The sequence below is a fragment of the Sebastes umbrosus genome, chromosome 13, assembly GCF_015220745.1.
Source record: "Sebastes umbrosus isolate fSebUmb1 chromosome 13, fSebUmb1.pri, whole genome shotgun sequence".
Taxonomy (NCBI): domain Eukaryota; kingdom Metazoa; phylum Chordata; class Actinopteri; order Perciformes; family Sebastidae; genus Sebastes; species Sebastes umbrosus.
Genome location: NC_051281.1, coordinates 16,992,204 through 17,005,080, shown reverse-complemented (window position 1 = coordinate 17,005,080; position 12,877 = coordinate 16,992,204). Strand labels below are relative to the sequence as shown.

Sequence of the window (12,877 nt, the reverse complement as noted above, 5' to 3'; positions counted from 1 at the left end):
ATTGTCGAATAATCTGTTGATTATTTTCTCGATTAATCGATTAGTTGTTTGATCTATAAAATGGTGGAAAATGTTGATCAGTGTTTTCCCAAAGTCCAAGATGACGTCCTCAAATGTCTTGTTTTGTCCACATCTTAAAGATATTCAGTTTACTGTCATAGAGGAGTAAAGAAACCAGAAGATATTCACATTTAAGAAGTTGGAATCAGAGAATTTTGACTTTTTTTTTCGTAAGAAATTACTCAAACAAATTAATCGATTATCAAAATATTTGGCGGTTAATTTAATAGTTGACAACCAATCGATTAATCGTTGCAGCTCTAGTCCAAACCATCTTTGGTTTCGGCTCAAAGTGCCAGGTCTGTGGGTGAGACTTGTGTGTGTTTCTCAACCATTGGTGTCCTCGAGGGTGTTTTTTCCAATGCTGTTCTGCTCTGTCTGCTCTCTGCATGAGCTGAATGTTCTGTAATATACAGCTAGTGCTCTCAGTCACTTCACTGTCACATTACCTAATTTAGTATAACAGACTGGAGAATGTGATGTTAAAGCAGATTTTAAGACTAGGAAAACCAGGCGGTACGATTAGGGACTGAATTTTAAAACGGCGTATTAATATGCAGTATTTTTAAAGCTCACTGTGTCACTATTACAAGATGTAAAACTTGATTTGTATTCATGGACTGAATAATGCATGTTTCCTCATTACCAACTGACTTTCTCAGTACGGCAATAACATAATCATAAAGGTGTCACAAGGCTGTTTATTTTAACAAACATAAAGATCTGTTTTATAGAGGTCGGCATGAATTATCGCACTTCAGTTTCTTGTTCACTCACTCAGTTTCCCTCTAGATGCTCACCTGGCTTTGACCCTTTTTATGCTGCTTTTCTCAAGATTTATATTCATTTAACAATGTATGTTCTTTTAGAGGCAATAAAGATGACCTTCATGACGTGAGGTTTTTCCGGATCTTCTTTTTTAGACCCCAGTTAGTCGGTGTTTTGGTGCTCTTTGTAGATACTTCTCCTCTTCACTCTCCCTGTAGTTTTGTAGTGTTGGTTGGTGGATGTCTGTGTAGATTCTCATTTGTAGCGATCTTGTAGATGTGCACTGTGGTTTCCACTCCTTCCCTCCTCATAGTCAATCCTTCCCAGATTTGTGCTGGTGCGTTGAGCTGGTTCGTGTGCTTGTAATCACTGTTGTGTTTGCGTCGACACGCCAGAGGACGACATGGGGAGGTGGGCAAGTCACAGCCAAAACATAGTAAGTAAGCTCAGTGAACATCGTCGGTATAGATGACACTTAGTAAGCTATTCCTCTTGATCGTCCTGCGGCATGCGCCTCAGCTCGCCTATTGATTGACGTTGCACGGAGGCTGCCAGAGATGTCTGGACTGTAGAGTGAGTCATCTCACCAGGTTTCCTGTGTGGCAGAAGTAGACTCTGATCCTGGGTCAAACTGTGGTTTGTAATTACTTCAGATTATAGCCTGCATAGTCTCCCAAGGGGTGATGTTTGCCATGTTGGATTACGAATTGAATGCTGGAAAGTCTGATTCATATCAAAACGTCAGCAGAGTGTCTCAGGAATTTGACTTTGACTGTACAGCTGCAACTATCAATTTTCATCAATCTGACTATTATTTTCTTGATTAATTGATTAAATGTTTAGTCAAAATGTCCAAAAATAATGAAAACAAGTGACATCTTCAAATGTCTTGTTGAAGAATGAATGAAGGTATTCATTTTAGGGCTGTCAATTGATTCAAATATTTAATCGCGACTAATGGCATGACTGTCCATAGTTAATTGTGATTAGTCGCAAATTAATCACACATTTTTTATCTGTTCAAATGTACGATTATACAACAAATCGTCTACTTTTCTGTGACGTATCATCTCCCTGACTTCATATGAATTCTCACAGTGTGCATCTGAGACTTGAATGCAAATGCTAAGCATATCCCTGTTGTGTTTATCTATTTGAATCACTCACTTGTTCATTTTCTCCCCTCACTTTTCGGTTTGCTGACCCCGTGCAGGAGTGGTGCCCAACAGCCCTCACCTGTCTGCGTCCTCTGGTCACTCCCACGGCATGGTCAACGGTCAGAAGTCACTGGAGCTGTGCGGTCACAGTCCCGACGGCCGGCTGCCTTCCCCACTCACCAGCCCGCTGCTCAACGACGCCGGCAGCATTCGCACTGACGATGAAGATGAGGTTCGGAGGAAGGTTTGTGACTTAATGGTTCAGCTTCACTCCAATAAGTTGCCTTGTTGTATGCGTTTTTTAGTTTTTTTTTTTTTTTTTACTAAGCTTGTGCTTCAAAGCCACTGTCACATACTGAAAATAGCCCTGCACCTAGATTACCTGTCCTAAATAACTCTGCACAGGGACTGAGTATTTTCCTGTAAGTCTACTCAGAGAAATAGGTTAGACAGGAAATACACTAGCTGGACTTACTCATAGTTGCATAGTTGATTTGTTCTTGCTCACTTACTCACCAACTCTCCGACCACCTTTCACATCTCAGGTTCTTGCTCCCACCATAGAAGGATTGTATAATAGGGATGCAACTGGTGATTGTTTTCATAATTGATTGATCTGCCGATTATATTCTAGAGTTGGTCAGGGCTGCACGATTATGGCCAAAATGAACTCTAAATGTTATCCTTTTATTTTATTATTGTCATCTATAGTGGTTATTTGGATAAACACACAACTAAACACACGATTCAAATGATTAGGAAATAAATCATTGTATTTATATTTAAATATTTGCTTTGATAAAAAAAAAAAATCTTGGCATTAGTCGTTCTAATTATATATTATAAGCTGCTTAGAGCTGGTGTTGGGAAGTTAAACAGGTCAAATCTCTCTCTATTATCTATTTTATATTACTGTGAAAACATCTCCTTCAAACATCTGGATTTGTTCAAGTTTCTCACCAAAAACTACATTTTACAAGATTACATTTGAACGCATCATGATAGAGTTATAATTTACCATCGCCCAATACAAGTTTTTACTAAGCAGAGCTTGAACTCAACATAATGTACAGGACTTGCATTGGTGACAAATTGCAGCTTTAGGTCTTCTTCACTAACACTGAAGAACTTCCACACCAACGACATGTCGTGTGTGTTTGTGTGTGACGTTACTGTCGCTGTGTGCTGATGTATAACCATCATGTGGCGGCTGACCGGCAAATAATGCGATATATGAGACTGCTGAAAACCGTCCGGCTTCGTTCGGCTGCTGATTGACACTGCATCTCTAGCTGTTAGTTAAGGTAGCACTTGATTTATGCAGCAGAGTTTTCTTTGAGCGGAGCACGTATATGAACGTCAATTTCGCAGTCGATCATGGTCATTTAATTGTGGGAAGCCAAAATCGTGATCGCGATTAATATTCCATTAATTGTGCAGCCCTACGTTTGGTCCATTAAATGTCAGAAAATAGAGGAAAAATGTCCATTCACAGCCCCACAAAGTCCAAGGCGATGTCTTTAAATGTCTTGTTTTGTCAGTCCAAAACCCAAAGATATTCAAGATAATTGCCGTTTATTTTTCTGTCAACTGACTAATCGATTAGTTGACTACGAAAAAAAGGAAAACTGTTGAATGTTGCGGGCTTAAGGTGTCCCCCTTTGCACCCTCCTCTTCCCGTGCTATCTGTATGTCTGTTTTGATGTCTTTTGAATGTCTCCGTCGAATGTCTTTTTTGTATAATGTCTTAAAATACACCATGAAAAAAAAAAAAAAAAACGACTTGTCCTTGCTCACTGTCTCCTCTCTGTGACTTCTTTGCAGCGGTTCCCAACAGATCGGGCCTACTTCATCGCCAAGGAGCTGTTGACCACAGAGAGGACGTATCTGAAGGACCTGGAGGTGGTGACTGTGGTAAGAGAAAAAAAAAGAAGCCTCCTCACCCAACACGCTTCTCCACTGTTTGTTTTCTCCTGTCCTCTGGGGAGAAAACATTGATTATTCCGGTTAGCTGCTCCATCGCAGAGCGCCCGCCAAAACACAGACACAGGCAGTGACATAGGGATATTTTGGCAGATGCGATTACATTTTTTATTCATTCCCCCACACCCGCGCTTTGAAATGCATTTATCTGTCTCACCCAAGGCTGTGAATACTAAACTGTGTTTGTGTTTAAAGAGATAGATGGATTTAGCCGCATGTTCCCTCTGCATGTGACTCCCCGTGTCAAGTCTGTTCCTTTAGATTTCACTGGCTGAGTACAAACATATGGACACCATTTCATTTGATGGTATCTCAAAGGCAGAGCAGCAGAAAACAGGATATTAAACATGCAGCTACTTCAACTGGCGAACAAGGAGGATGTTCTCACAAGGCCGTAGTGAAGCGCCACTGATTCGGCACACGCACGTGGAGAAAATGCTTTTCACTGGCGTTTTTAAAGGCTTCCCGTCTTGTGATTTTCAGAGAAGCCTTTCACACGTCTCATAAATATTTGGGTTGGCTGGTGTCCTCGTTCTTTTTACAGCTGTGTGTGTGTGCTCTCTTCTCATACACTGGTTGGTGCTGCTGTTTGGGGTGAAGTCATCCGAACAACAGCTGGCGCTTCTTCTCAAGCCCTTTCTAGAAAACAACTTTTAACTACCCTTTCCCATCACGTCAGATGAATAAAAGCTGTTTTCGTAGCCGCTGACACAACGTGCAACATTTGAATTCAATCTGATTTAAAGCAGCAGTGGGTAGAATTAGAACAAATATGATTTTAAAAAAAAGTTATTTTTATAAAACGGTCACTATATCCTGACAGTAGTGCATGAGACAGGTAATCTGAAAAAAATCATGTGCCTCTGTGTCCTCCGGTGCTCCTAATGGCATCTGCAAGATTTCACCGACCAGAGGAAAACAACCAATCAGAGCCGAGCTGGAGCCTTGTCGACTCTGAGCAGCTGTCAATCACTCGTGAACTCCGATCAAACAGTCAAACTAGGCAGCGCTGATCAAATATGAATCAATATTCTAATTCAATGTAATTTTAGGAACACTGTCATAGTATACAGAACACACCTAACATATGTACAGTGTATGTTGTTACGTTGGAGTGGAAGGGGTTCAAATACAGCTCAAAATGAACCACTGTCTGCCACAAATCTTTGCATGTAAACTATTAATTAAAAATCAATAATTGTTTTTGAGAATTGATACAGTATCACAAAACATAATATCGCGATACTCAGGTGTATCGATATTTTCTTTTATTTTTTTATTTTTTTATTTTATTTTTATTCGGAAAAGGAAATATCACAGTGTATATAAAACCCTTTTCCAGTTTTTATGTACATGTACACGATATATGCATATGCATGGAAAGAGGCATGCATATGCCGCTGTGCTTGTGGGTCAAAACTCAGTCCTCTGGAGAACTGTAGCTCCTCCATCTTCACTTTCTAAAGTATGTGGCCGCATATACCCTTCCACATGTACAGATTTCACACATCTACACATATGCACATCAATATTCATCTGCATACCCACACGTATGCAGCCTACATGCCCATGCCTACGCCTACATTTACCATCAATACTGACTGGACATCCACATAAAAAAGGTGGCAAATTTTCCCTCTAATGTAAATTAAAACAGTATCTTGCTTCGTGCCACTGTCTTACTTGAACTCTGATGCATATGTGTGTGTGTCTGTGATCTCAGTCTTTCCAGAAAGCTGTAGGACAAGATGAGGCGACTCCAGACTCTCTGAAGACCACCGTCCTCTCCACCTTCGAGCCTCTGCACAAGTTCCACGCAGGTTTTCTCAGGGAGGTGGAGCAGAGGCTTGCTCTGTGGTGAGACTCATTTCACTCCGTCCAGTGATGTGGTGGTTTGGTTTTAGCCAAATTCATCACAATTTATACCCCCTTTTTTTTTTTAATGAGATTTATTGGCATTTAGTCTGAGAGGGCGACCCGGTCCCTTTAGATGACCTGAGGAGCTATCGTCTCCATGGCAACAGTCGTGCTGCTCCACGGCCGGCGTTTTCTTGCCTGTGGGTTTCTGCTGTCTGATCTCCTTAATGATGTTGTGCTTTATTTGATACACACACCGAACTACACACACACTGAGACATGCAGGCAGTGATGCATGAAGCCTGCATGTCCGAATTTACGGCTATTATCCGCAGACAGAAAGTGTTTTTATTTCAAAGCCTATTCTGGCGAGTCATCGTTAGAACTCTACATTGAAGCTAAAGTGATATTACAGTCAACTCTGCTGATAAGAACCACATTCAAATGTGTACACAAATTAACTAGCACTGCATTGTGCCTCTTTGCATACTCAAATATCGTAGTAGAGATGTTGTTGTGGCCATGATTAGAAAGCTGTCTGTCGTAGATTAGGAAGGATGTGTTTTACAGACTGGATCCCTAAAGCAACTGCTAAAATGCTGTACCAACGTAATAATAAATATTCTGAATGAACCCAGTAATGGCCCAGCACCCTGTGTGGGGGAAGTCATGCTCAAGGGAGACACCTGCTGGTGGAGCTCTGTCTCAAAGTTTAAAGAGCTCTTTCCAACTTTATTTGATTTGTACTTGCATGAACTAAAGCTCGTCTGAATAATCAATGAGCTTTAAGTGCTTTTGCGTAGCTTATTAATTAATTCGCTGTCTATAAATGGCTCTATAATGTCTTGGATATTAAAAATAACTTGCTGATGTTTATGTGTTTTAGGGAAGGACGCTCCAATGCTCACATAAAAGATTACCAGCGCATTGGTGATGTCATGCTGAAGAACCTTCAGGGCCTGAAGGTGAGGCATCACTCTTGCACTCCCACTCTATAATTACAGTAATGAATTAAAGGACAATTTCGGTATTTTTCAACCTGCACCCTAGTTTCCCATGTTTTTGTGTATAGCTGACTAAATAGGGACAACAAGTTCTGAAATTGGTCCCAGTATTGAGGGATAACGCTGTAACTGGCAGCTGCGAAACGAGCTTTGAGGGCAAGTGAGCAGCGTCAATGTTACGTTCACTACAAGTGCTTGTTTTTGCCACTGACAGGCTCAGATTGTTATAAGTGTCTAACAACATTATGGAAAGGACCCTACAGAGAAATACAATGTTTTTCTTACCGTTCTCTTGATCCGGTCTTTTTGTTATTGTGTCCAAGTCCCGCTCAAGGAGAAGTCTCGTTGTGAAATCTGAATATCTGTATACTCTGGCTCAAATAATTACCATCAAATTCAAAGACCTCATCCACATTGTCAAAATCATCTAAATATTCAGCCATGATATTAAAAGTCTTTTAGATAATACTAAGCTACACTTTCTGTACTCCAAGACAACAAACTGCCCGGCTGGCACTCACGTTTCCACCATGGATGTACTCCACTATTCCACCGTTGTCTTCCGGTAACACGTCACCTCGATTTCCGAACGAGACTTCTCCTTGAGCGAGATTCTTTCCATAATGTCAGACACTTATAATAACATTTAGAGCCTGTCATGGCAAAAACAAGCACTTTTAGTGGACGTAAATGACGGTGTCAGCTTGCCCCAATAGGATTAAATTGCAGCCTGTGAGCAAAAAAACTGTCTACAGCGCTCTCCCTAAATACTGGACCAATTTCAGAAATTGTGGTCGCCATTAGGCAGTTAGCCACAAAAACATGGTGAAATAGGGTCGAGGTTGAAAAATACCAAAGTAACCATTTAATACTCATTTATGTGTGCCATATTCCACCTTTGTCCGTAGCCCCTGACAGCAAACCTGCATAAGCAGTCTGAAGTTCTGTTGGAGCTGGAGAAGGCGTGCAGGGGGTCCCGCAAGTTGGAGGGTCTCTGCAGGGACTTTGAGCTGCAGAAGGTCTGCTACGTCCCCCTCAACGTCTTCATCCTGCGGCCTCTGCACCGCCTCAGTCACTACAAGCAGATCCTGGAGCGCCTGTGCAAACACTACCCAGCTACTCATGTGGATTTCAGGGACTGCAGAGGTACTGCGCTCAGGGCTAGTGTTGACAGAGGCACATTTAGGTCGTCTGGTGTTGTAGAACAGTGGTTCCCAAACTAATTTCCTTGCCGCCCCACCAACTTGTATCTAAGAAAAGCTGAGCCACACTTCGCTGCTGCCCTGTGTGAATTCGGCATTAGTCTATTTTTATTAAATCAACTTACTTTAATGAATACAACTTGTCAGTTTCGTCAACATACAGTAAATAAAGTGGTGACGTCTTGATGGATTCACCAAGCAAATGCAGATAGATAATATGATCTTTTCGGTGCATCCTTAAAATAAATGTAATTTATGGTGATGTTAGATTGCTGCTAGATTGCCCCGTTAATTCAGGTCCATGCAGGAGAGCAAATAGGTGTAGGGGCACAATGAAAATGTTGTTTTTGAAAGGCTAAACGCCAACAAATATGAATTGAAGCACAATATTTTGTTAGATAAAAACATGTTGTGAAATTTTGAAAAGATTACATCTAATTTTTTTCAGTACATTTTGACTTTTGGACATTACAACGCTCTGGAGTTATTGGAAATGTTTGGGTCACACGAGTCAGAAACAATCTTACGCAGCCACCACTGGAATCTAATTCTACAAATAGACTAATACTAATAATATTAGTCAAGCTTCATTTTTATCTGCAACTGTGCACAAATACTGTGTTTAAACAGAATGTGGCCTATTAAGTAGCAAAGAAATATATCTTTTTAAATAGTTGTATATATAGACTTTTGTAAAACATTATCCAGTAAGTGTGTTATTATGATTTTAGTAATACATGTGCAAATGTAATTTTGACACCCTCAGAGCAGAAAATCCTCACACACCCCCTGTGATCTTTGGCGCCCCCTGAGGGTGCCCGGACCCCAGGTTGGGAACCACTGCTGTAGAGAGATTTTAACAGTCCATGTCCAATAATCTCTAACCCCTGGTTGGTCTGTAGCTGCTCTGGCAGATGTGTCTGAGGTGGTGGAGCAGCTCCAGGGAAGCCTAATGAAGATGGAGAACTTCCAGAAGCTTCTGGAGCTGAAGAAGGATTTGATTGGCGTCGACAATCTTGTTGTTTCTGGTCGGGTGAGTTTAAAGCTTGAAAGAACGGACTGGCAGAGATTTTTAATTCTCTACAGACACCCTGTATAGCAGGCCTGTTCAAGTACTTTATTTAGAAGGGCCAGATTTGAAAAACAGTGAAGTGCCACGGGGCCGGACATTTACATTTTTGTGTCAGATCTGCAAAGCTAGGAATTTAAATGTGAAAACAACACACCTTTTAAATCTTAGTAGGTTGTTGTTGTTTTAATTAGCTTTATAGAGTGCTACAGGAGTGAATCCTAAAACCTGGAAATGAGTTTGCATTTTAGCACTTCTTGTCTGGAAGTCGATGGTTTTTTTTAATGGGTTTTTAGTTTTAAGACATACGCCTGTGTGTAGTCAAAGATAGAAGTTCTCTACTTTCCTGTAACTTTTAGTACTTAAGTTCATAAAAGAACACACTAAGAACATAAAAGAAAACATGTATATGAATTTTTCAGGACCTTCGCCTTGCTCAGTTTTTCAGAGTTTTTTTCCCGAGAATTTATGACTTTATAATCTCGCAAATTCTGAGTTTTTTCTCAGAATATTACCCCCCTCCCCCGGCTCAATTTTAGTTTTTTACCTACAATGGCCCTAAGGCCAATACGCCATCGTATTTCTGTGCTTAACAAGACATAACTAATAAATGGAGTAATTAGCATTATTATAATGAGCCTACTAGTAAAATGATGATCTTCTAATAATCTAACCTGCTAGCATTCTAAGTTTATGGGTGTTTACGTTGTTTCTAAAATAAAAACACACAATATTGCTTCAATAGCATGGGTGGTAAAATTAATGAACGGAATAAACTCTCTTATTGGAAGACATTTTCTTTTTGAAAATACTTTTTTCATATTTATAAATGATCAAAGGGCCGGATTCAGCCCATAGGCCTGCTGAATAGAATGCATCTAATAAATGATGCATGTCTTTTTTCTGTTTTCTCTTTCTCAGGAGTTCATCCGGTTAGGCTGCCTCAGCAAACTGTCTGGAAAAGGCCTGCAGCAACGAATGTTTTTCCTGGTAACACCCACTTTCTTTTTAGATTAGGTCACATCGCTAATCAAATTATTTAGCCGAGTGATCTCAGCGGAAAAGTAATCATGCTTTCGTCCTTTCCAGCTATACATCACTCAGATGGTGTTGGCAGATGTTGTGCAACTACAAAAAGCTAATTTCGAGGAAACTACCACATGTTGCTCAGACAGTCTTGCAGCATGCAAGTGTTTCACACGTGTGTTTGATTTTGTAGCAAATACAACTTTGATAAACAAAGTATTAAAAAAAATGCCATGTGCTGTAGAATAATTTACACTCAATCTTTTCTTTGTGGTCGTTTTGACAAGTTGTTTGTACTTCCTTAGGATTATTTATTGGATTATATACATTCAGTTTAGTCATTTAAACAAAAAACAGACTCAATGGCGTTTGGTTTTGAAAGATTGTTAATTTCCATTTTCTCCCTCTCCTGCCTCTTTGGCGATAGTTCAACGACGTCATAGTGTACACGAGTCGAGGGATGACGGCGACCAATCAGTTCAAAGTGCACGGGCAGCTGGCGCTCAATGGCATGACAGTAAGTGCTGTTTCTCCCAATTGAACACAAAGTGCGTCAAGCAGCTGTCACCAGTTTGTCATTACTGCAGATAAGCCGCTGTATGAACAGCTCTTTCAACATCTCCCCCCACCCCCCAACACACACACACACACACTCACAGACACACTTTCAGGACGGCTACACATGTCCTTCTCTCTCACTTCCTTTTCATCATCCCTCCCTCCGTCTCTCCCTTTCTGTCTATTTTTGGTCCTTGCTGTCCCAGATACCGCTGCTCTCTAATGTTTTTTCCGTGTCTTCCAGATCAGAGAGAGTGAAGATGAGTGGGGTGTGCCGCACGCCTTCACGTTGGTTGGACAGCAGCAGTCGGTGGTGGTGGCAGCAAGGTAAGAACAGCGGTCAGCAGCGCACAGACACCTTGTACCTGCACCCTAAAGTTGACTTAAAGCAAAGCGTGGCCTTTCTTCTTCTGGAGTGTCGGGATTTTGGTGTTGAGAAGTTTTCGAATCGTTACATGAACTCATCAGATGCGGTTGAGATCTCACAAATAATGACGTGTAGAAAAACAAATTATTTCCACTGAGACTCTTTGTTTAAATCCTGTTTTTGGCACCCTCGCTTTACAGTTTCAGTTTTATGTCACTCTCTAAACTCTCTGTAATTAAAGTCTTCTTGTACAGCTGCCGTCCTCCAGAGGAAAGAGCTGATAAAGATGTTGATATGCTCATCAAGGTCGCTTCCAAATAATTACCTCACAGCAATTAAGTTTCTCTGCACATTTTCATATCTTTTAATACTTTATTTTTCACGTGATGGAATGTAACTAAGTACATGTAGTCAAGTACTATACATCAGTACAATTTTGAGGTACTTAACTTGAGTATTTCCATTATATGCTACTTTATACTCCACTATATCTCAGAAGGAATTATTGTAAATTTTACTGCACTACATTTAACCCAATTAACCCAGTGATATTAATAATATTGCTATGAACTAGGGCTGTTACTCGATTCAAATATTTAATTGTGATTAATCGCATCATTGTCCATGATTAATCGTGATTAATCACTAGTTTTATCTGTTCAAAATGTACCTTAAAGGGAGCTCTGACATGTATTTAATACTCTTATCAACATGGATGTGGACAAATAGGCTTGTTTTATGCAAATGTATGTATATATTTATTATTGGAAATCAATTAACAACACAAAACAATGACAAATATTGTCCAGAAACCCTCAAAGGTACTGCATTTAGCATTACAAATATGCTCAAATCATAACATGTCAAACTGAAGCCAAACAGGCAACAACAGCTGTCAGTGTGTCAGTGTGCTGACTTGACTATGACTTGCCCCAAACTGCATGTGATTATCATAAAGTGTCATATCTGTAAAGGGGAGACTCATGGGTACCCAGAGAACCCATTTTCAATCACATATCTTGAGGTCAGAGGTCAAGAGACACCTTTGAAAATGGTCATGCCAGTTTTTCCTCACCAAAATTTAGCGTAAGTTTGGAGCGTTATTTAACCTTTGCGACGAGCTAGTATGACATGACGTATGTACCAATGGATTCCTTAGGTTTTCTAGCTTCATATGATACTAGTATCTTCAGTCTAGCTTTAAAACTGAGCCCGATACAACCTCAGAAAGATCGATTGCGGTAATGCGTTAAAGAAATTAGTGGCGTTAAAACAAATTTGCGTTAGCTTTGACCGCCCTACAATGTACACATCACTTCTAACTTCAAACCCAATAACACATTTTTTAATAATGTGTTATCTTCTGGGTTGACATGAATATACAAATGCAGGAAATAACATTCACTGTTAACATTGCCACTTTTTTCACTGTGACAAAAAACACTTTCCTCCCTTCAAACCAACACTTTGCTGATCCAGAGCAGATGGTGTCTTACTGTCTTTTTAAGGAGGAGGATTTGGCAGGACACCTGGACTAACATGGATCCAACTTGTGACATTCTTGTTCAATGGACTATTTCTAACCGCCAGGCCTTCCCGCGGTGACTAATGATGGCACATGCTGAACATTTTATCCATTTGTGTGTGTTTTCACTCTAGTTCGCTAATGGAGATGGAGAAGTGGATGGAGGACATACAGATGGCGATAGAGACGGTGAAAACCAGCAACGGGCCTTCGTCTGACATTCTGACCAGCGATCTGATAGACAACAGTAAGTTACTACATAAACATACAGCTGCATATAAAATATCTCCTTGAAAAATAT

General features: G+C 40.4%; 1 protein-coding gene across 4 annotated transcripts in view; it reads left to right on the top strand.

Moving 5' to 3' along the window:
- LOC119500323 (FERM, ARHGEF and pleckstrin domain-containing protein 1-like) overlaps positions 1–12,877 on the top strand; it is a 67,557-nt gene that overhangs the window by 48,216 nt on the left and 6,464 nt on the right. For all 4 annotated transcript variants that reach the window (XM_037790006.1, XM_037790004.1, XM_037790005.1 and 1 more), the window contains exons 14-23: positions 2,042–2,229; positions 3,810–3,899; positions 5,692–5,825; positions 6,712–6,790; positions 7,738–7,975; positions 8,934–9,064; positions 10,022–10,090; positions 10,554–10,643; positions 10,929–11,011; positions 12,711–12,823. In XM_037790006.1, the coding sequence (XP_037645934.1) occupies positions 2,042–2,229; positions 3,810–3,899; positions 5,692–5,825; positions 6,712–6,790; positions 7,738–7,975; positions 8,934–9,064; positions 10,022–10,090; positions 10,554–10,643; positions 10,929–11,011; positions 12,711–12,823 (1,215 nt within the window). The remainder of the gene's footprint in view (positions 1–2,041; positions 2,230–3,809; positions 3,900–5,691; positions 5,826–6,711; positions 6,791–7,737; positions 7,976–8,933; positions 9,065–10,021; positions 10,091–10,553; positions 10,644–10,928; positions 11,012–12,710; positions 12,824–12,877) is intronic.